The 25,329-nt window shown below is 39.4% G+C and overlaps 1 protein-coding gene across 1 annotated transcript in view; it reads left to right on the top strand.

Annotated features, from left to right (window-relative positions):
• The window catches only part of LOC140728098 (uncharacterized), a 99,175-nt gene extending 74,279 nt beyond the window's left edge, over window positions 1-24,896 (top strand). Inside the window, exons 10-14 of the mRNA XM_073046287.1 lie at window positions 12,017-12,121; window positions 22,905-22,978; window positions 23,105-23,162; window positions 23,275-23,431; window positions 24,580-24,896. Of these exons, the coding sequence (XP_072902388.1) occupies window positions 12,017-12,121; window positions 22,905-22,978; window positions 23,105-23,162; window positions 23,275-23,397 (360 nt within the window). The 3' untranslated portion in view covers window positions 23,398-23,431; window positions 24,580-24,896. The remainder of the gene's footprint in view (window positions 1-12,016; window positions 12,122-22,904; window positions 22,979-23,104; window positions 23,163-23,274; window positions 23,432-24,579) is intronic.
• The last annotated feature ends 433 nt before the right edge of the window (window positions 24,897-25,329 follow it).

The raw sequence follows: 25,329 nt of genomic DNA, 5'->3' as shown, positions 1-25,329 counted from the left end.
GGCATACATGACCGAACATAGTGACGGTCACAAGAGATTAGGATAAAGTCAAGACTCCTATGATAGGAATGGGAAGAAAATCCAGAGTGCAGATCAAGTGGACAGTGTAGAAACTTTACAAAATTGAGAAAGTCTGCAGATGCTGGAAACCCAAAGCAACACATACAAAATGTCATAGTTTCTACATTCAACACACAGAAGATGCTGGAAGAACTCAGCAGATCAGGCAGCATCTATGGAGAAGACTCAGGAAGGGTCTCAGTGTGAGGTGTTGACTGTTTACTCTTTTCCATAGATGCTGCCTGGCCTGCTGAGTTCTTCCAGCATCTTCTGTGTGTTGAATGTAGAAACTTTGTCATGTTCTTGCAAGCATTTAGTGGCCATTATAGAAACATGGTTGCAGGGTGGAGAGGATGGGGAATTAAATATCCAAGGATATCAGGTAATATGGAAGGATAGGCAGGAAGGTAATGGAGGTGGAGTAGTTAAAGATGAGAACAGAGTGGTGGTAAGAGACAATTAAGATCTAAGGAGCAGAAAGCTGAATTCATCTTGGTACAGATTAGGAATAATAAAAGGACAAAAAATCACTGGTGGGAGTTGCCTGTAGGCCTCCAGATAATAACATTACAGTGGCACAGGCAATAAACCAAGAAGGATAGAAAGGTTCAAAAAACTAGTTAATGACAGAGATCTAGAAGATTATAAGGCTAGCAGGAAGGAATTTAAGAATGAAATTAGGATGGCCAGAAGGGGCCATGAGAAGGCCTTGGCAGACAGGATTAAGGAAAACCCCAAGGCATTGTTCTATGTTCTATTCTACAAGTATGTGAAGAACAAGAGGATAAGACGTGAGAGAATAGGATCAATCAAGAGTGATAGTGGAACCAGAGGACATAGCAGAAGTACTGAATGAATACTTTGCTGCAGTATTCACAATGGAAAAGGATCTTGGCGATTGTAGGGGTGACTTGCAGCAGACTGAAAAGCTTGAGCACGTAGCTATTAATGAAGATGATGTGCTAGAGCTTTTGGAAAGCATCAAGTTGGATAAGTCGCTGGGACCAGACAAGATATATCCGAGGCTACTGCGGGAGGCGACAGAGGAGATTGCTGAGCCTCTGGCGATGATTTTTGCATTATAAATGAGGATGGGAGAGGTTCTGGAGGATCAGAGGGCTGTGGAAGTTGTTCCCTTATTCAACAAGGGGAGTAGAGATAGCCCAGGAAATTATAGTCCAGTGAGTCTTACTTCAGTGGTTGGTGAGTTGATGGAGAAGATCCTGAGAGGCAGGATTTATGAACATTTGGAGAGGCATAATATGATTAGGAATAGTCAGCATGGCTTTGTGAAAGGCAGGTCGTGCCTTACGAGCCTGATTGAATTTTTTGAGGATGTGACTAAACACTTTGATGAAGGTATGCTGTGGATGTAGTGTATATGGATTTCAGCAAGGCATTTGATAAGGTACCCCATGCAAGGATTATCGAGAAAGTAAGGAGGCATGGGATCCAAGGGGACATTGCTTTGTGGATCCAGAACTGGCTTGCAAAGAGTGATTGTAGATGGGTCATATTCTGTATGGAGGTTGGTGACCAGTGGTGTGCCTCAGGGATCTGTTCTGGGAGCCCTACTCTTTGTGATTTTTATAAATGACCTGGATGAGAAAGTGGAGAGATGGGTTAGTTAATTTGCTGATGACACAAAGGTTGGGGGTGGTGTGGATTGTGTGGAGGGCTGTCAGTGGTTATAGCAGGACATTGATTGGATGTAAAACTGGGTTGAGAAGTGGCAGATGGAGCTCAGCCCAGATAAGTGTGAGGTGGATCATTTTGGTAGGTCAAATATGATGGCAGAATATAGTATTAATGGTAAGACTCTTGGCAGTGTGGAGGATCAGAGGGATCTTGGGGTCTGAGTCCATAGGATGTTCAAAACTGCTGCACAGGTTGACTCTGTGGTTAAGGAGGCATATGGTGCATTGGCCTTCATCAATCGTGGGATTGAGGTTAGGTACTAAGAGGTAATGTTGCAGCTATATAGGACCCTGGTCAGTCCCCAGTTGGAGTACTGTGCTCAGTTCTGGGTGCCTCACTGCAGGAAGGACGTGGAAACTATAGAAAGGGTGCAGAGGAGATTTACAAGGATGTTGCCGGTATTGGGGAGCGTGCCTTATGAGAATAGGTTGAGTGAATTCGGCCTTTTCTCCTTGGAGTGACGGAGGATGAAAGGTGACCTCTAAGATGATGAGAGACAATGATCGTGTGGAAAATCTGAGGCTTTTCCCCAGGGCTGAAATGACTAGCATGAGAGGACACAGTTTTAAGTGCTTGGAAGTAGGTACAGAGGAGATGTCAGGAGTAAGTTTTTTTATGCAGAGAGTGGTGAGAGCATGGATTGGGCTGCTGGTGATGGTGGTGTAGGTGGATACGATAGGGTCTTTTAAGAGACTCCTGGACAGGTAGATGGAGCTCAGAAAAATAAAGGCTATGAGTAACACACATAAAATGCTGGTGGAACGCAGCAGGCCAGGCAGCAACTATAGGGAGAAGCGCTGTCGATGTTTTGGGGCGAGACCCTTTGTCAGGACCCTAATAGTAACCCTAGCTGATTTCTCAGGTAAGGACATGTTCAGCACAGCTTTGTATTGTGCTGTATGTTTTCTATGTTTCTACGTATCTCAATATCTGAGGCATAAAAGAACGGAACAGCAGTTATTGTGTGGGACTTTAACTTGCACATAGATTGGGTGAATCAAGTTGGTCGAAGCAGTCTTGAGGAGGATTTCATAGAATGCATCCATGATGGCTTTCTTGAACAGCATGTTACTGAACCTACAAGGGAACTTGCTATCTTGGATCTGGTCCTGTGCAATGAGTCAGGTAAAATTAGAGATCTTGTAGCTAGGGATCCTCTTGGAAAGAGTGATCATGGTATGATTGAGTTTCTCATACAAATGGAGGGTGCAAGAGTTCAATTTAAAACCAGTGTATTATGCCTAAACAATGGAGACTAGAATGGGATGAGGGAGGACTTGGCAAGTGTATACTGGGAACGTAGGCTAAGTGGTGAAACGGTTGAGGAAGACTTTCAAAGGGATTTTACATGGTCCTCAACAAAAGTATATTCCAGTTAAAAGCAAGGACAGTAAGTGTGGGGAGAACCAGCCATGGATAACTAGAGAAATAAAGGACATCTATTATTCTTCTTTTTAAAAAGGGCAAAGACCCAACAGAGTGTTCCTCGTACAGGCCGATCTCTCTGCTCAGTGTTGATGTAAAGATCTTAGCTAAAGTGTTGGCTCATAGATTAGAAACCGTTATTCCCTCCATTATCTCTGATGACCAAACAGGCTTTATTAAAAACCGTCTCCCTTTTTTTAACATTCGACGTCTATTTAATATTTTATACTCAGTTCCAACTGGGACTCCTGAATGTGTTATCTCCCTTGATGCGGAGAAAGCATTTGATTGTATAGAGTGGAACTACCTTTTTGCAGTCTTAGAAAAATTTGACCTTGGCCGAAGTTTCATCTCTTGGATCCAATTGCTGTACCTGTGTCCTACTGCTTCTGTTCTAACTAACTTTCAGAAATCCCAAGTATTCAATCTCAAACGTGGCACCCGTCAGGGATGCCCCTTAAGTCCCTTTCTCTTTGATTTGGCTATAGAACCTCTGGCGATAGCATTTCGGAAATGTCCTGAACTGACCGGGATTTGGAGAGGGGGTGTTGAGCATAAAGTCTCTCTCTATGCTGATGACCTACTACTCTTTCTCTCATATCCGTCTACATCCTTACCTCTAATGTTTTCACTTCTTGACCAGTTTAGCCAGATCTCTGGCTATAAACTCAACTTACATAAGAGTGAACTTTTCCCAATTAATAAAGAAGCACAAGAACTAATATTTCGTGATCTCCCTTTTAAAGTAGTCCATAATCAATTTACTTATCTTGGAATTACAGTCACAAGGAAGTTTAAAGATCTCTTTCGTGAAAACTTTGTCAATCTTTCATATGCTACAAAACAGAGTCTGGTACAATGGTCACCTCTATCTATGTCCTTGGTAGGTCGTATCAATGTTGTCAAAATGTATGTTCTCCCCAAATTCTTATACTTATTTCAGTCTATCCTAATTTTTATTCCTAAATCTTTTTTTGATTCCTTAGATTCTATTATTTTGTCATATCTGTGGCAGAATAAGCGCTCTAGAATTAATAAAATCCACCTCCAAAAATCTAAAAAAGAGGGTGGCATGGCTTTACCTAACTTTCGCTTATATTACTGGGCAGCTAATATATGTTGTGCTGCCTTCTGGTCTTTCTTCCACGGTCAACCTGAGTGCCCTAACTGGGTGGTAATGGAGTTGAGCTCCACTAAAGAAGTATCTATATCTGCACTTCTTGGCTCTGCACTCCCTAGCAGTCAGCCCAGATCAATAGCTAATCCTCTGGTTAGACACACTTTGCGTATATGGGCTCATTTCAGGAAATGCTATGGTTTCCAGGGGTTTTCCATTTCTAACCCTGTCGCACATAATCACCTTTTTTTACCTACCACATTCGATTCAGCATTCCATGTTTGGTACAGGAAGGGCATTAGACATTTTGAAGATCTCTTCATTGATAACCGCTTCGCTTCTTTTCAACAGCTCTCTGTTAAGTTCAACCTGCCTAACGCTCACTTTTTCAGATATCTCCAAATCCGACACTTTACTGCTCCTTTAATTCCTAACTTTCCTGAAATGCCTGCGAAAAATGCTATGGACCTATTTCTCTCCATTAATCCACTAGGTAAAGGTTTAATTTCAATTATCTAAGATAAACTAGCAGCCTTACGACGGGCCCCTGTGGATAAAATTAAAATGGCCTGGGAGCAGGATTTAAATATCTCCTTATCCGAGGAGAGCTGGGACTCAGTTCTCAAATCGGTTAACTCAACCTCTCTTTGTGCTCGCCATTGTCTCTTACAGTTTAAGATTGTTCATAGATCCCATATGTCTAAATCTAAACTATCGCGATTCTACCCTGGCATTAGTCCGCTCTGTGATAAATGCAAGAGGGGCGTGGCCTCTCTCATCCATATGTACTGGCTCTGTCCTAGCTTGGAGAAATTCTGGAAAGATGTCTTCACTACACTATCGGGTATTCTGAATCAGCACCTAGAACCTAACCCCTTAATTGCTCTGTTCGGTTTTTGGGACGAGACAGATTTATGTCTGGGTCCGACCAAATGCCGAATACTATCCTTTGCCTCTCTCCTGGCGAGACGCTTGATCCTCCTTAGATGGAGAGATGTTGCCCCGCCCACTCATGCGCAATGGCTTAATGACATTATGGCCTGCTTGGACCTCGAAAAAATTCATTATTCAGTTCTCAATTCGGATTTAAAGTTCCATAAGATCTGGGGGCCTTTTATCGAGTACTTTCATAACCTTCCTAGCTCCCTTTTTTTTCTGGTAGTAGGCATTATTATCCTCTGTTGCTAAGTGTATTCACAGTCTGGGAGTTTGATTGTCCGGACCTATACTCTCTATATTGTGTGGTGGTTGGTCTGGAATTGTTGTTTTTTTTTTCTTGTGTTGTGGGGTTTGGGGAGGACACTAAGCTCACTTGTCTTTAATTTAGGTGCTTTTTTGTTAAATTCTCTTCCTCTGTAGCATATTGTTATTGTATGCTTAACCTTGCTCTGTATTAATGCTCCTCATTGGGATTTGGGGTTTTTAATTTTGTAAAATGTTTTGAAAAACTAATAAAAAAAAAATTTTAAATAAAAAAATAAAGGAAGACATCAAGCTAAAAGCTCATGCATACAAAGTCACCAAGAGTAATGGGAAACCGGAAGATCGGGAAAACTTTAAAAAGCAAGAAGGAACCTTTAAGTGAGCAATAAAGAAAGGGGAAATAAATTATGAAGATAAACTAACTCGAAATATAAAAACAGATAGTACAAGTTTTTATTATTATATAAAGCAGAACAGGGTGGCTAAAGTGAATAGTGGACCCTTGGAGGACGAGAAGGGGGAATTGATAATGGGTAATGAGGAAATGGGTGAGGCTTTGAATGACTATTTTGTGTCAGTCTGCACAGTGGAGGACACATCTAACATGCCAAAGAGAGATGATATGCATGCAAAGAGAGGTGAGGACCTCAATACAATAGCTATCACAAAAGAAGTAGTGCTAACCAAAGGATAGTAAGTCCCCTGGTCCTGATGGTACTGAAAGAAGTGGCAGAAGTTATAGTAGAGGCTTTGGTGACAACTTAAAATTCTCTGGACTCTGGGCAAGTCCCAGCAGATTGGAAGAACATGAATGTCACACCACTGTTCAAAAAAGGTTGTAGGCAAAAGGCAGGTAATTATAGGGCAGTTACTGTGGTTGGGAAAATGTTTGAAGCTATCATTAAAGAAGAAATAGTGAGGCACCTGGAAAGAAAAGGATCCATTAGGCAGGTGCAGCATGTCCAGTTTGACAAACTTACTGGAATTCTTTGAGGACATAACAAGCGCAGTGGATAGAGGGGAATAGATGGACGTTATTTACTTGGATACATGGGTATAACTCTGGTTGGCAGTCAGTGGTGAGCGGTGTGCCACAGGTGTCAGTGCTGGGCCAGCAACTGTTCATGATATACATTAACGATCTGGAAGAGGGGACTATGTGCAGTGTTTCTAAGTTTGCTGATGATACTAAATTGAGTGGAAAAGCAAATTATGTTGAGGATATGGAGAGTCTGCAGAGAGATATAGATAAGTGAGTGGGCAAGGGTCTGGCAGATGTAGTACAATATTGGTAAATGCTAGGTCATCCACTTAAGGAAAACTGGAAGATCAGATCTGGGGTTGAGAAGGAAAACAGCTTTAATTTCCTCAGCATCCACATCACTGAGGACCTCATGGTCAGTACACACCAGGTGTATGGTGAAAAAGGCACAACAGTGTCTCTTTCACCTCAGACAGTTGAGGAAGTTTGGTATGGGCCCCCAATCCTAAGAACTTTCTAAAGGGGCACAATTGAGAGCAACCTGACTGGCTGCAGCACTGCCTGGTATGGGAACTGTACCTCCTTTAATTGCAGGATTCTGCAGAGAGTGGTGCAGATAGCCCAATGCAACTGTAGTTGTGAACTTTCCACGATCCAGGACAATTACAAAGACAGCTGTGATAAAAGGGCCCGAGTCACCCCAACCACAATCTGTTCCAGCTGCTACCATCCGGGAAACGGTACCACAGCATAAGAGCGAGGACCAACAGGCTCCGGGACAGCTTCTTCCACCAGGCCATCGGTCTGATCAACTCACACTGAAATGAGTGTATTTCTATGTTACATTGACTGTTCTATTTATTATAAATTACTATGATTGCACATTTGGACAGAGATGCAATGTAAAGATTTTTACTCCTCATATATGTGAAGAATGTAAGAAATAAAGTCAATTCAATTCAGTTCTCCCATTGTAATTTGCAGCCCACATTCTGGCTACTGTTTGGACATCTGTAAATAATTCCTATGAGGGTCTTTTTACCCTTGCTGTTTCTTAACTCTACCCACAAGGATTCGACATCTTCCAATCCAATGTCACCTCCTACTAATAATTGATTTCATTTTTTACCAAGAGTCATGCCACCCCCTTTGCCTAACTGCCTGTCCTTTTGATACAATGTGCATCTTTCAGCTATGATTCAGCGATACTCACAACATTACAACATAATCTTTAACTGTTCTATAAGTTCATCTACCTTATTCCATATACTGTGTGCATTAAATATAACACTTACACTCCTGTATGCATCACCCTTTTTGATTTTACATTTCAACTCATCCCATTGATTGCAATTTTGTCCTATCATCTGCTTTTCCTTACTAGAAGTCTCACTACCCACTGCCTTTGTTTGTAAGCCAACTACCTCGTCATCAGCCCAATCGTTCCAGTTCCCATCTCCCTGCCTAATTAGTTTAGCCAAACTTGACGTCATTGCAACTGGGTAGAGCAATCAGTTGACAATTTCTTCATATTAACAAAGTTTATATAAGAAAGCTATTTGATGCAAGAAACTGATCCCTTCAAAAACAGATCACACATTTTTAGGCTTTTTTCTCCATCTTTATAACACTTTGAAGAAAAGTTTAGTAAATGTAATCTCTGATCTCAAAAGGAACATGGTCAATTGTACACTATTCCGTTTGCAATTTGATGTAGAAGATAGATCATTTTAACACAGGGACTTAGATTTCAAAAGTTCATTTATTATCAAAGTACATATATGTCACAATATACTACCCTGAGATTCATTTTTGTGGGCATTCACAGTAACTACAAAAAACACAATAGAATCAATTAAAAACTACACACAAACTGATGGACAAACAACAAAGTGCAAAAGATGATGAATTTTGCAAATACAAAAAGAAAAACAAAATAATAATAGATAAATAAATAATATTGAGAACATGAGTTTTAGAGCCCTTAAAAGTAAATTCATAGGTTATGAAATAAGCTCAGTCTTGTGGTGAGTGAAATTATCCCCTCTGGTTCAAGAACCTGATGGCTGAGTGGTAATAACTGTTCCTGAACCTGGAGGTGTGGCTCCTGCAACTTCTGTACCTTCTACCTGATGGCAGCAGTGAGAAGAGAGCATGAACTGGAGAATCCTTGATGATGCTCTCACAGTTTTATTGATCCCTCACAATTTATATATACTATATTAACTGATGTTTTCTTTATGTTTGATTCTTTTGATATGATACATCATTCATCATAATGACCATTAAGTGATACTTCAATGCATGTTTCATTTCCTACCTATCTCTAATTTGCTGTTTTAATATATCCCTTTAAGGGTATTCAGGATATCAACTCAGTTAATTAAAGTTTTGAAATTTCTACATCATGCCATGGTACTTCATAATTAATGACTTATTTTACCATAATAGTTCTACTTATAAACTCTGTTTACTTAGCAGGAATACTGTATAATTAAAATTAAACCAGATTGACAGCCTTCAGTTTCAATCTGGGATAACATTTTTCATCTGTAAATTTTCTGAAGCTTTATTTAAGAATGTTCTGCAGCAGCAGCAGCTCAGATCTGAAATTAAAGGAACTAGATTACCAAAGCCTTAGAAACGAATCTGATTCACACAAATTATAGAATTCCTCTAACTTCAGAGATAAAATAGGAGGTGCCAAAAATAGTCAAAGAGTGAAACTGTATTTTTGGGGAGAGAAATACAAACTGAATATTTTAAGGCAGTGACTTTTTACCAGATATACTATTGACTGTTTTTAACACATGCTACATTAATTTCAAATTTCTGCCATCTTTGCTTTCTTGTCTTTGAAGGTTGACTTGGTTCAAAATAGGTTTAAATAACAAGACAAAGAATTGCATTATAATTTTTCTGACAAGTATGGGTAAAAGTTATCAAATACAATTTTTAATTCCTATGATAGCTGTGAAATGTTATTTGTGAAACACCAATGGTGGTGAACAATTCAATAATTCTAAAATTTCATGTAATGATTTTTAGACAAATAGTATTTTAATACAGAATCTATTGATACATTAGATAGATTTCCAGCACTTTACATAATTAAACAATTAAAATGGATGTAAGAACTTCCATTTATGTAACAACCATTCAATTTGTATGTAATTTTACATCCATCTGTCTGTTAAATGATTACCATTGGTCTGTCAGCCTGGCCAATAATACTAGTTTAAGGAGCATCATGCAACAGGATGCTAGAAGAAAGTTATGGAATGTTTATCCCACAGTGTGGAACAATATCTTATGCAATAAACAGCCAATACTGCACCACTCTTCAGTATTCTCTGTTCTTACCATACTCACAAGTTATGATGTCATAATTAAGCCTCCAGAGTATTTAGAACTGAGCCAAATTGACATAAATTTTATCCATCAGAAATGCAGGCAAGCGGGGAGAATTTTTTAGCATATTCTACACACTCTAATGAAAGAAATAAGAACTTACATTTGTTTGGACCTATCATATATTCTGAACAGCTTAACATTTTTGAATACCAAATAGATAGTTTTGATGTATAACTGCTATTCTTATGTAAGTAAATCAATTTGTACAACTAATAAAAACTCAGCAATTTATATTTCTGTAGTCTGGCTCGCTGCTTACAAGTCCAGCTTCACAATTTTTCTATTAGTTGAAAGTAATAATTATCCTTCCCAAGAAAGAGTGATATACTTGTTCTCCATTCTGATCAAAACAATTAAGTTTAGAGAGAGTAGAAAGAAGTTTGCTTTTTTTGGTTATCTGTACCATTAATAACCATGTAAAGTTGTTAATGTAGAAAAAGTAAAGCAGTTAAAAAAAATGAGCATGTCAACAGTTAACTTTTCTGACTTGAAACATTGTTTTTATTCTTGTATCATTAAATCTTTCAAACAAAAGTTAAGAAATTACCTTTGATAAGACCATTTATTTTATTAATGTTTGATGAAAATTGGTGAGTTTCTAAAATGCAATATTCAAAGTAAATTTATTATCAAAGTACATATATGTCACCACATACAACCCTGAAATTCATTTCCTTGTGAGCATACTCAATAAATCCATAATAGAATAATGACCATAATAGAATCAATGAAAGACCGCACCAACTGGTTGTTCAACTAGTGTGCAAAACACTACAAACTGTGCAAAATGCAAAAAAGAAAGAAAAAATTTTTTTAAAGAAGCAAGAAATATTGCTGTGGGAACATTTCAATGATTGGCCAAGTGAAGTTGAGTGAAGTTATCCCCCTTGGTTCAAGAGCCTGATGGTTGAGGGGTAATAACTGATCTTAAACCTGGTGGTTTGGGTCCTGAGGCTCCTGTACCTTCTTCCTGATGGCAGCAGAGAGAAGGGAGCATGTCCAGACTAGTGGAGGTCCCTGATGATTGATGCTACTTTCCTATGACATGTTCAATGGTTGGGGGTGCTTTACCCATGATGGACTGGGCTGTATTCACTACTTTTTTAGGATTTTCCATTCAAGGATGCTGGCATTTCCATACCAGGCTGTGATGCAACCAGTCAATATACTCTCCCCCACCCATCTATGGACGTTTGTCAAAGTGTTAGATGTCATGCTGAATCTTCACAGACTCCTAAGTAGATGTGCTGCAGTGCCTTCCTCATAATTGCACTCATGGGCTGGGCCCAAGAGAGGTCCTCTGAAATGATAACACGGAGAAATTTAAAGTTGCTAATCCTCTCCACCTCTGATCCTCTGATAAGGACTGGCTATAGACCTACATTTTCCTTCTCCTGAAGTCAATAATCAGCTCTTGGGTCTTGCTGACATTGAGTAAAAGGTTGTTGTTGTGGCACCACTCAGCCAGATTTTCAATTTCCCTCCTATATGCTGATTTGTCACCACCTGTGATTCAACTTATGACAATGGTGTTGTCAGCAATCTTGAACATGGCATTGGAGCTGTGCTTAGCCTCACAGTCATAAACGTAAAGCGAGTAGAGCAAGAGGCTAAGCACACAGCTTTGTGGTGTTTCTGTACTGATAGAGATCATGGAGGAGATGTTTTTGCCAATCTGAACTGATTAGGGTTGCAAGTGAGGAAATCGAGGATCCAATTGCACAAAGATGTATTGAGGCCAAGGTTTTGAAGCTTATTGATTAGTTATGAAGTGATGATAGTATTGAATGCTGAGCTGTAGTTGATAAAGAGCATCCTATTTCTGAGCTCTTTGAGATCATCCATGCAAGAAAGTGGCTACCAATCTGTATTACTATGGTTGCTGGAGGAATTTTCAATGGTAAGAAAGCAAAACTATTTTATTAGAATGTTCTAATATTGAGAAGAAACAATGAAGGTTTAACAAAAGAAAAGGTATCATCAAGAAATACTTTGACTTCTACTTTCAATGGACCATAGTCTGCTAATGGATACTCATATCCTTGTCCTTAATCTCATATTTTACTTATAAACTAAACTCTCTCATTTATGACATAATAAATTCTGTTCTTTTGTAGAAGATGGCAACTTCATCTACAGTGGGGTATGGACACAAACTTCTGCTGGCTGTTGCAGTTACTGTCACAGTGATGTTGATTATTATAGTGATTTGTGTAATAGAGGTAGGTTTCTAAGCTTAACATTTTATCATCTTCACATCTGTATCGGGAAAACCTGTAAAGGTGATGAACAGCATTAACAGTGCTTCCAATGCTTTTTGGTTATTTAAATTAATCATAAAAATTCAGTAGCAATGTGAATTGGGGGCACTGACTTGTATGCCTGAACTAAAATTCTGTGTGAAGACTGGAATTTCACAATATTTACCTTTTATTGGTCAGATTCTTATTCCTACTTATGCTTAGATGGTTGTAATTTACAGAATGTTTAATTAAATGTATAATTTACATATCGGCTTAAAAATATCATATAGGCATATGCAATCTGAGACATTGGACTCCCTAGTTAACTTCATATAGTGATTTAACTGATGGTATTGTGATATATCTTAGCATTGTGAGTTTGTTTTATTAGAGAAATTGTAATTCTGTTTAATTTCAAAATGTGCCCATTTGAGTTTTGATTGGGGGAATAGGTGACTGATAACTTTGTATTTCAATTTTTAGGCTATACATAGGACATCCCTCATTATCCTCAAAATGATATCACAATCTATGAAATTAATGATAACCCCAATATAAAGATCACAAAAATCAGTCAAGAGTAGTAATAATCCCTGTAGCTGATCAAGCTCCAAATCATCTAAATTTAAACAATGTTCAAATTCTTATTCCTTTTCTGGCCAAAAATTTAACATGCATAAAAATTCTAACAATTGTTCCATTTTTTCATCACTTCACCTCAAATTTACAAAACTCAGGAAAATCATTTATATACTATACTGTATACCTTTATCTATACATATAGGGAACATAGAATTAAGTTATTTAACAAAGGAATTAGGGAGAAATCTGAGAAAAGTATTTTCACCTTAAAGATGAACATAAAAATATGAGAAATAGCAGCAGGAGTCAGCCATCTGGCCTGCTGAGCCTGCTCCACCATTCAATAAGATCATGGCTGTTCTCGGCATAGTCTCAGATCCAGCTACCTACCTTTTCCCCATAACCCTTAATTTCCCTGCTATGCAAAACTATCTAACTGTGTCTTAAATATACGATGGATTCCGGTTAATTGGGACACATCAAGACCAGTACATTTTGGCTCAATTAAGTGGCTGCCCAAATTAGCTGAAGTCTCATGGTTAAAGAAAGGTATAAAAAAGACAAACTACCATTTAACTGAGGAACAAATGATGGATTTTAATGAAAAATTCAGAAGAAATTAGAACACTATCAATGCTACAACAGTACTATAAAACTGTGTATTAGTTCCTAATCGTTATCGACAGAGGAATTCACCCAGTGTACGCTGCCATGTTCTTTTGGTGGGACTGTATATGAAAAAATCAGTGCATTTAATGGACTGCCTTTATCCAATGCTTTTAACAATTGTATTCTCCAAATTTTCATTTTCATTGTAACATTCAAGATGATGGTGGATACCTTCAAATTCTTCATAGTTCCTAACATTAGTAGTGAAATCATTTCATTTTCACTCCAGGAAGATTCTGACAATTCTAACCCTGAATGTTTGAAACCGCAGTGAACAAAACAGTTATGAATTGCCTGACTAGTTATTTCTCACCAACTATCAGTGATAAAAATCACTACTTTTTAAACACAAGCAGGCGCAACTGACATTATTTAAAAACTGTTTTCTCTAAGCACAATGTAATGTCTCACATTACATAAGTGTTTGTGATTGATGCTAGTTAGAAACTCTTCGGCAACAGTCTTCTGTCCAAATTAAGTGGCATTATGTCCCAAGTAAATGAAGGGAATCCCAGCTATTTTCTCAATTAGTTTTTGTTCTTTAATAGTTGGCCCAAATACACAGCTGCACTGATTAACCAATGGTCCAATTAACCAGAATCCACTGTATTATTTAATGAGGTAGTCTCGACTGCTTCCCTGGGCAGAGAATTCCACTCCTCACAGATTCACTCCTTGCTGGGAAAAGCAGTTTCTCCTCATCTCAGTTCTAAGTCTATTCCCCTGAATCTTGTGTCTATGTCCCCAAGGTTCAGCCAATGTTGTAAAGAAACACTGAATGGGTTGTGGCTGAAGAAACCTCCATCCAATAGAACATATAGAAGAAGACAGCACAGGAACAGGCCATTCGGCACACAATGTTGTGCTAAACCAGCTGAAAAGCAAATCAGAAACACCCAAATCCCAATCCTTCCTATCTACAACGGGTCCACATCCCTTCATTGTCATATCCATATACCTATCCAAACTTCTCTTAAAAGTCTCCAATTTATTTGCTTCTACTATCATACCAGGCAGCACATTCCAGGTATCCGTGATTCTCTGAGTAAAAATCTAACCCCTCACATCCCCTTTGAATCTAACCCCTCTCACCTTCAATACATGCCCTTTGGTATTAGATATTTCGGCCCTGGAAAACAGATATTCCCTGTCCACTCTATCTATGCCTCTCATAACCTTGTAAACCTCGGTCAGATCTCCCTCAGCCTCCGACACTCCAGAGAAAACAACCCAAGTTTATCCAGTCTCTCATGATAGCACATGCCGTCTAAACCAGGCAGCATCTTCTGCAGCCTCTCCAAAGCCTCAACATCCTTCCCATAGTTGGGTGACTAGAACAGTATGCAATACTCCGGACATGGCCTAACCAGAGTTTTATAAATTTGCAGCGTAACCTCCTGACTTTTAAACTCAGTGCCTCAATTAATAATAGCAAGTCATCCATAAGCCTTCTTAACCACCTATGTTGCCACTTTCATGGAGCTATGAACTTCTTTGTCTCCTTGCATTTGCCCTACACTTTATACTTATCTGGGTTAAACTCCATCTGCCATTTCTCAGCCCATATCTGCAACTGGACTTTATCGTGCTGTATTCTTTGATAGTCTTCTACACCATCCGCAGCTCCACATATCTTGGTATCATCCGCAAATTTACCAGCCCACCCATCTACGTTCTCATCTGGATCACATTACAAACAGCAGGTGCCCCAGCACAGGTCGCTGCAAAACTCCACTAATTACAGACCTCCAGCTCAGACTAGTCCCTTCAACCACTACCCCGTCTTCTACGTGCAGGCCAGTTCTGAATCCAAACAGCCAATTTGCTATGGATCCATGCATCTTAATCTTCTGGATTAGCCTCCCATGGGGAACTTTGTCAAACACTTTACTAAAATCCATGTAGACAACATCCACTCTCTACCGTCATCAATCTCTCGCATCACCTTGTCAAAAACCTCAATCAAGTTGGTAAGGCACAGCTTGCTACACACAAAACCATGCTGGCTCCCCCTAATTAGGCCATGGGTTTCCAAATGCTCATCTATCATTAAGAATTTTCTGCAGCAATTTCCCTCAACTGACATGAGACTCACCAGTCTATAGTTACCAGGATTTTCCCTTGTTCCCTTCTTAAATACAGGTAAAACATTAGCTACTCACCAGTCCTCCGGGACCTCACCTGTGGCTAGAGAGGACACAAAGAAAGGGCCCAACAATCTTGTCTCTTTCCTCCTTCAGTAACCTGGGGTAAATTCCATCAGACCCTGGGGACATCCACCTTAATACTCATTAGGAGGCAACACTTCCTCCCCCTGAAGCAAAGTACTCATTAAGTACCTTACCCACATTCTCTGCATCCAAGCAAATGTTAACCCCTTTATCCTTGAGGGGTCCCACCCTCTCCGTAGTTATCCTCTTACTCTTGTTGTATGTATAAAATACCTTGCGATTCACCTTAATTCTACCTGCCAGGGACTTCCATGGCCCCTCCTGGCTTTCCTTATTCCCTTCCTTAGTTCATTTCTGGCTTCTTTATACTCCTTGTGCTTTGTTTAATCCTGATTTCCGAAGCTTTACATAGTTTTCCTTTCTCTTCTTGAATAAGTTCATCACTTCTCTAGAAACTAAAGGTTCTTATCTTTCCATGCCTGTCCTTCCTTCCACCAGGAACATACCTTTCTCATACTCTGTGCAATTGATGTTTAAACACACCCCACACCCTCTGATGTGGACTTGCCAGATAAAAGGTGTTCCAAATTAATGCTTCTTTGTTCCTGTCTAATGCCCTCATAATTGGCCCTCCTCCAATTTGAAACTCTCCCACAAGGACCATATCTATAGCTATCCTGAAAGATAAGGTTTTGTGGTCACTGTCCCCTATCGATTCATCCACTGAAAGGTCAGTCACCTGGCCAGGCTCATGACCCAACACCCGGTCCAGTACGGCCCCTCCTTTTGTTGGACTGTCCACATATTGATTTAAGAAAAATTTCCTGGAGACACTTAACAAATTCAGCACTATCTAAACCCCTTGCACTAAGAAGGTCCCAGTTTATATTAGGGAAGTTGAAATCCTCCATGATAACTACCCTATTACTTTAACACATTTCCTCAACCTGATTATGTATCTGCTTCTCAATATCCCAGTGGCTATCAGGGGGTCTGAAGTACAATCCCACAGTGTGATTGCACCCTTCCTATCCCCGAGTTCTACACAAATAGACTCTGACCTCTGACCTCTCCATTATGTCTAAGTGCAGCTGTGATATTGTCCCTGATTAGCAGTGCAACTTCGCCTCCTCTTTTTTACCTCCTCCTCTATCTTTTATAAAACTTTGAAAATCTGGTACATTAATCACCCATTCCTGCCCCTCTCAACCAAGATTCAGTGATGTCCACAACATTGTAGTTCCATGCTCGAAGATCATCATACCTATAATACTCCTAGCATTAAAATATGCACACTTCAAACTATCTGACCCATCATACCTTTTATTTTGATTATTTCTTTCAACACTCTCCCTGACATTTACCTTCCAGTCTGATCCTCCCCTTACTGACCTAATACTCCCATTCCCAGCCCCCTGCAAAACTAATTTAAACTCTCCCAAATATCATCAGCAAACGTTCTGGCCAGGATATTGGTTCCCCTCAAGTTCAGGTGCAACCCATCCCACTTGTACAGCTCATCCCTTCCCCAGAAAAGGTTCCAATGATCCAAGAACTTGAAACTCTGTCCCCTGCACCACCTCCTCAGCCACTCATTTATCCATACTATCACCCCATTCCTACCTGCACTAGGCCATAGCACGGGGAGTAATCCGGAGATTACAACCTTGGAGGTCCTTCTCTTCAGCCTCTTTCCTAACTCTATATACTCACTGCATTGGTCCTCTTCCCCTTTCCTGCCAACGTCATTAGTGCTAATATGCATCGCAGCTTCTGGCTGTTCCCCTTCTCCCTTGAGAATATCCCACAGCCACTCCGATACATCATGAACTCTAGCACCCAGGAAGCCACACACCATCCTAGTGTCTCTTTTACAACCACAGAATCTCCTTTCTGTCCCCCTAACTATCAAGTACCGTATAACTACTGCATTGTCTAACTTTACACTACCCTGTCAAGCCACAAAGCCGGCCTCTGCCACAATTAAAAAGTATTGGAACACAAGAGTGTAAAATGCTATGGACTCTGAACTGAGGTGAAATTAAATTAAACAATTTCTATTTTGGCCAATATGAATACAAGACATGGAGGTAACTATTCGTGCTGCAAAGTTCCATTATTTTATTATTCAAATGAATTAGCAGTCCAGTTCAGTTTAGTAATATTAGAACATGTTGAGATATATCCTAGGCTTAAACTCTAAAACAGAGATTTTAGCTCAACAATAAAGTCAAAAGTGCTTTCTTTCCCCATTTCAAACTCTCTCTTCTCATCCTTATTATGTGAATGCATATGTGTTGCCTCTTTATTCTAAAGAGAAATAGTGATTACATCAATTTGAGACAGATGCATAGCAGTTTAAAATTTGAAGAGCACAGATGAGACACATACCATATGTTTAGCTGGCAGCATTGGTAAGCAGATAAATGGTGTGCACTCTGCCAGGGAAGTCTTCGTTTTTCTTTGGGTCGACTCATGCTAGGGAGAAAGCATTGATTGCAATAGGCATCATTACTGAACCCTGGTTCAGTGAGGATGTTCATAAAGTGCCCATCTTGTATTTCTCCTTCAGGATTAATTGTCCTTTGTGATTATCATTTTCACTGACAACCATGAATGATCTCCTGAGTTTCAGTTTCACAATGTTCTCACCTCATTCTTAAGTGTGTATCACACTGCCCCTGGGATCTTTTACTGCAGTATACCAATACACCTTTCTCTGGAATCATACAATTTCATCAAGACAAAGGTGGCACTTTACTGTCCTGATATATTGCTCTAAAAATTCAATTTCCTTGTGACAATGATTCCTCCATTTTGTCTGTTGAATGCCCTTTTCATCCAGATTCTCATCCTTTTTTGTTTAAGAGCTGCAGTTTGAGTCACAATGACGTGACCTTCAATGATGACTTGCTAAGAGTAGGCAAAAGAATCAGTAAAACAGATAATGGAGATGTCTGTGAAACGTTAGCATTTGGGAAGCTTGGGTTAGATTGGTCAATCTGGGGAGTGAAGGAGTTTCCAAAATAACACTGAAGCAGAACTATCATCTACAACACACCAGCAGATGTAAGACGTAAACAACAGTGAATTACAGACAGCGTTCTTAAAGTAGCTAGAAGTTAAACACAGGGCCAGTGGAGAGAGGAGAAAAGACTAGCATAAGCACAAGGATCTCAAGAATTCCCTTTGGAGGTCAGAACATGTAACAGATGGCTAGATAAAGAGTCTCAACTCAAAACATCTAATGTCCCATTTCCCTCTGCTGTTGCTACCTGACTTGTTAAGCTTCTACGGCAATTTGTTTCTATTGCTTCAGATTCCAGCATTTGTAGTCTTTTGTGTCTTATCTGGGAACCTTCTGTGAGCATTAAAAACAAACATAGAAAATATATAAAACCTACAGCACAATACAGGCCCTTCAGCCCCCAAAGCTATGCCAAACATGTCCTTACCTTAGAAATTACCTAGGGTTGCACATAGCCCTCTATTTTTCTGAGCATCATTGTACCTGTCCAGGAGTCTCTTAAAAGACCCTATCCTATCCGCCTCCACTACCGTCACTGGCAGCCCATTCTACGCACTCACCACTCTTTGCATTAAAAAAAACTTACCCCTGACATCTCCTCTGTACATACTTCCAAGCACCTTAAAACTGTGCCCTCTCACACTAGCCATTTCAGCCCTGGGAAAAAGCCTCTGATGAGCCACACGATCAATGCCTCTCATCATCTTATACACCTCTGTCAGGTCACCTCTCATCCTCTGTCGCTCAAGGAGAAAAGGCTGAGTTCAGTCAATGTATTCTCAAAACGCATGCTCCCCAATCCAGGCAACATCCTTGTAACTCTCCTCTGCACACTTTCTATGGTTTCCACATCCTTCCTGTACTGAGGTGACCAGTACTGAGCACAGTACTCCAAGTGGGGTCTGACTAGGGTCCTATATAGCTGCAGCATTACCTCTCGGCTCCTAAACTCAATCCCACGATTGATGAAGGCCAATGCATCGTATGCTTTCTTAACCACAGATTCAACCTGAGGCACACCACTGGTCACTGACCTCCGTACAGAATATGACCCGTCTACAACCACTCTTTGCCTTCTGTGGGCAAGCCAGTTCTGGATCCACAAAGCAATGTCCCCTTGGATCCCATGCCTCTTTACTTTCTCAATAAGCCTTGCATAGGGTACTGTATCAAATGCCTTGCTGAAATCCATACACACTACATCTACTACTCTACCTTCATCAATGTGTTTAGTCACATCCTCAAAAAATTCAGTCAGGCTCGTAAGGCATGACCTGCCTTTGACAAAGCCTTGTTGACTATTCCTAATCATATTATGCCTCTCCAAATGTTCATAAATCATGCCTCTCAGGATCTTCTCCAACAACTTACCCACCACTGAAGTAAGACTCACTGGTCTATAATTTCCTGGGCTATCTTTACTCCCTTTCTTGAATAATGGAACAACATCCGCAACCCTTGAATCATCCGGAACCTCTCCCGTCCCCATTAATGATACACTGATCATTGCCAGAGGCTCAGTAATCTCCTCCCTCGCCTCCCACAGTAGCCTCGGGTGCATCTCGTCTGGTCCTGGTGACTTATCTAACTTGATGCTTTCCAAAAGCTCCAGCACATCCTCTTTCTTAATGTCTATATGCTCAAGTTTTTCAATCCACTGTAAGACATCTTTACAATCGCCAAGATCCTTTTCCATATTGAATACTGAAGCAAAGTATCATTAAGTATCTCTGCTATATCCTCCGGTTCCATGCACACTTTTCCAATGTCATACTTGATTGGCCCTATTCTCTCACGTCTTACTCTTCACATACTTGTAGAATGCCTTGGGGTTTTCCTTAATCCTGTCTGCCAAGGCCTTCTCATGGCCCCTTCTGGCTCTCCTAATTTCTTTCTTAAGCTCCTTCCTGCTAGCCTTATAATCTTCTAGATCTCTTTTTTGAACCTTTCATAAGCTCTTCTTTTCTTCTTGACTAGACTTACAACATGGTTCCTGTACCCTACCATCCTTTCCCTGTCTCTTTGGAACATACCTATGCAGAACTTCACGTAAATATCCCCTGAACATTTGCCACATTTCTTCTGCACATTTCCCTGAGAACATCTGTTCCCAATTTATGCTTCCAAGTTCCTGCCTGATAGCCTCATATTACCCCTTACTCCAATTAAATGCTTTCCTAACTTGTCTGTTCCTATCCCTCTCCAGTGCTATGGTAAAGGAGATAGAATTGTGATCACTATCTCCAAAGTGCTTTCCCAGTGAAAGATATGACACCTGACCAGGTTCACTTCCCAATATCAGATCAAGTTCAGCCTCTTCACCTGTAGGCTTATCTACATACTGTATTGTGTCAAGAAACCTTCTTGAACACACCTAACAAACTCCACCCCATCTAAACCCCTTGTTTTAGGGAGATACCAATCAATATTTGGGAAATTAAAATCTCCCACCATGACATCCCTGTTATTATTACAACTTCCTAGAATCTTGTCTCCCTATCTGCCCCTCAATGTCCCTGTTACTGTTGGGTGGTCTGTAAAATCACCCAGTTATTGACCCCAGGAATAAATCATAGGAGCAATAATAAATCTTTTCTTTTAACATGTTAATTCCTTAATTGTAAATATATAGATTTGGTGAAATGCTGCCATTTTCAGGCCAGGGTCATTAAATTGTGTCTATTTTTTATTGGCACAGGAAGGTGGTGCACTATTAGAAGTCATGCTTCATTTTTCCCAAGTATTTCAAAGTTCAAAGTATATTTATTATGGAAGTACATACATGTCACCATATACAGCTCTGAGGTTCATTTTCTTGTGGTCATGCTCAATAAATCTATAGAATAATAATCATAGCAGAATCAAGGAAAGGCTGCCCAACTAGGGCATTCAAACAGAGCACAGAAGACAACAAATGTGCAAATACAAAAAGGAGAAATAATAATAAATAAACAATAAATATCGAGAACTTAAGATGAGGAGTGCTTGAAACTGAGCCCATTGGTTGTGGGAGCATTTTAATGACAGGGCAAGTGAAGTTATCCCCTTTTGTTCAAGAGTCTGTTGGTTGAGGAGTAGTAATGGTTCCTGAACCTGGTGATGTGAGTCCTGAGGGTCCTGTACCTTCTTCCTGGTGGCAGCAGTGAGAAAAGAGCATGTCCTGGGTTCCTGAATGCTGGATGCTGCTTTCTTCTGATGGTGTTTCATGCAGATGTGCCCATTGCTGGGGAGGATTTTATCCGTGATGGACTGGGCTGTATCCACTATATTTTGTAGGATTTTCCATTCAAGGCCGTTGGTGTGTTCACACCAGACTGTGATGTAGCCAGGCAATATATATATATTCCATTACGTATCTATAGAAGTTTGTCAGAATTTTAGATGTCATGCCAAATCTTCATAAACTCCTAAGGAAGTAAGGGGATTGCCATGGGAAATAGGAAGCACAATGTCATGTAAAAAAAATGTTCTGAAATTAATCCAACCAGTATTGACAACCGTAGTGCCACTCTGAAATTAAAAACAAAGGACTAAACATTGGAGACAGATCAAGAGGCTGAGTACTGGTCAGGGAAAGGAGAATCAATAGACAAAACCAGCAAGTGACAGAATCAGCTAAGTCAGAACAGGCAACACACACAAAATGTTGGAGGAACTCAGCAGGCCAGGCAACATCTATGGTAAAGAGTAAACAGTCAACATTTCAGGCCAAGACCCTTCATCAGGACTACTTCAGAACAGGATTTGGTATTAGATTTGAAAAAGCCATCAAACATTTGGCATTTGGATAATCATTTATCTTGTGTCTAATAAAATGCCATTAAACTAATTTAAACACTATGAGCATGTGAGTGATTGTTAGATAAGGTTCAAAAATGTAATATATAATAAATCAGACTAAAAATTAAGAGAGCACATAATACAAAAGAAGTGATTCACATATTGAAATGTAGGCAAATACATTTAGATACATTTGATCTTTGGGCACTATCATCGCTGAGCATTTCATGGCAGCAACATATTTTGGAATATTGCTTACAGAAGATATTTTGCCTGTTGCATTACCAGGCCAATTTAATCGAATTTTGAGTATGGATAATTATTTAGTCATCCTGCAAATGATGGAAATGTAAAAGTAGATTGTTCATTTTTGATTAGTCAAGTAATTATTCTTTTAGATACTGTATATATTATTTTACTTCAACTTGTACTATATAGTTTTCATGTTTAGTTTTGTTCTCAACTACTAAGAACAGTCATTAACCTTTTGGAAACTCTACTACCGTTTTGACATTTTTGTTTTTGATAATAGATTTGTTCTCAAAGCTCAGAGCCAAAGACACCTTATGCTACAGGAGATGCTGCTTGTAAAAGTCAATCTAAGAGGTAAACATTCCCTTTTCACTAAATTATGAAATGTAATGCTCCAGTTTAGCATTCACGACCCATGTATTTGAGTGTAAAAGATGCTCATAGAAATGTCAACAGTCTGTGCATTTTTTTTGCACACAGCCTTCTGAAGAAATTTACAGAGCAAGTAACTGGTAAAAAATCAAACGATGCAGAACAGGTAACAGCAGACATTGATTTTTTTTCTTCTGTTTGCTATTTTTAAATCATGCAACAGTGCTTTTATAACTTTACAGCAATTGCTTGATTAACATATTCACATTTATTATCAGACAAGCCCACTGATTGATGATATTGAGCAACAAAAGTCACCTTGGCTGCAAGACTTGTACCGGCCGTCAAGTCAGTTCGCAATAAATCAATTGGTCACGGGACAAACTTCAAACAATCCGTAGATGAGGAAGAAATAGATAGCTGAACTAATGCGAGGTAAATTATCTGACTGTAAATCAACTGAAAGCTGATGTAATAAATTTAAATTTAGTCCTACTACCTGGGATTATTATACCATTGAAATGTATTCAAGGGCTTCTAATTGTACAATAAGGTGCATACAATACAAGAATCAAATACCAAGCAAGAGTAAGAAGCGAGATTATTCCAAATGTGATTAGTGTTATTTTGAGGAATGATAAATCTGGAGTATGGAGGCACGTGTGTTTCTTTCTACTTTTCCTTGCTTCACATTTACAGATCAGTTGCTTCTGGAAGAAACTCCCTGATTTTCATTTCCATTCATTTCATTGGAAATAAAAATCAAACAATTATTCAAGAATGTGTGATCTACCACATCATTCTTACACCCAAAAGCAATTCAAAATCCAAAAATAGCTGAAATGTTTATCAGTTACACATGAGCAGAGGTGGGGAAATGTTTAGTCAAGCAGAATTGTAAAGCAGAGATTATGATCTGTGTCATACAGATGGTGGTGAAATAGGTGTTGCATAAAACCAAGGGAAGCAGTGAAAAAATTCCAAATGAATGAGCTATAACATTGGAAACTGGATTCCACATGTATGCTGAAGTCATCCAGCGTGATGCAGCCACCACTATGCTTCATGGTAGGGATGGTGTGTTTTGGATGATGTGCAGTGTTTGGCTTGCACCAAATATAACGTTTAGTCTGATGGCCAAGAAGCTCAAATTTAGTTTCATCAGGCCATAGGACCTTCTTCCAGCTGACTTCAGATTCTCCTACGAGTCTTCTGGCAAACTCTAGCTGAGATTTCATGCAAGTTTTTTTTTCCCACAGTGGCATTCTCTTTGCCACTCTCCCATAAAGCTGTGACTGGTGAAGCACCTGGGCATCAGTTGTTTGTGCAGTCTCTCCCATCTCAGCCACTGAAGCCTGTAATTCCTCCAGAGTTGTCATAGGCCTCACTAGTCCCCTTCTTGCACGGTCACTCAGTTTTTGAGGACAGCCTGTTCTAGACAGATTTACAGCTGTGTTGTGCCATATTCTTTCTATTTCTTGATGATTGACTTAACTGTACTCTAATGGATATTCAGTGACTTGGAAATTTTCCTGTATCTACAAGTATCTCCTGACTTGTGCTTTTCAATAACATTTTCACAGAGCTGCTTGGAGTGTTCCTTTGTCTTCATGGTGTAGTTTTTGCTAAGATACTGAATCATCAGCAGTTGGACCTTCCAGATACCGGTGTATTTTTACTACAATCAATTGAAACACCTTGACTGCACACGGGTCTCCATTTAACTACCATGAATTCTAAAACCAATTGTCTGCACCAGTGATGATTTGGTGTGTTATATTACAGGGGGTGGGGTGAATACTTATGTAATCAATTATTCTGTGTTTTATATTTGCAATTAATTTAGATAACTTTGTAGAAATCTGTTTTCACTTTGATATTAAAGAGTCTTTTCTGTTAATCAGTGTCAAAAAAGCCAAATTATTTTGTTACTTAAATGGAAAGATGCCACTCTGCCTACTCGTGCCCATTGGTTGATTGATGATATGTCATGTTTAAATTTAAAGAAGATTAGGTGTTCTATTTCTGTACCTAGACAAGATTTTTTCACATTATGTGGACCTTTCTTTCACAATCTTTGACTTGTTCAGGAATGATGGCTATTATATGTTTGAATTTACAACTATGTTCAGGAATTTTTTTTCTTTCCATGATCAACATCACTTACATCACATTTCTTCCCCATTCTGATGTTTGGTCTGAACATCGGCTGAGCCTCTCTATACATGCTCGTATGCGTTGAGTTGCTGCCACATGATTCACTGATTAGATATTTGCATTAACGAGCAGGTGTACCTAAAAAGTGGCCACTGAGTGTATCTAAATATAACTTG

The sequence above is a fragment of the Hemitrygon akajei genome, chromosome 5, assembly GCF_048418815.1.
Source record: "Hemitrygon akajei chromosome 5, sHemAka1.3, whole genome shotgun sequence".
In the NCBI taxonomy this organism is placed as follows: Eukaryota; Metazoa; Chordata; class Chondrichthyes; order Myliobatiformes; family Dasyatidae; genus Hemitrygon; species Hemitrygon akajei.
This window is presented reverse-complemented; position numbering and strand designations above follow the sequence as displayed.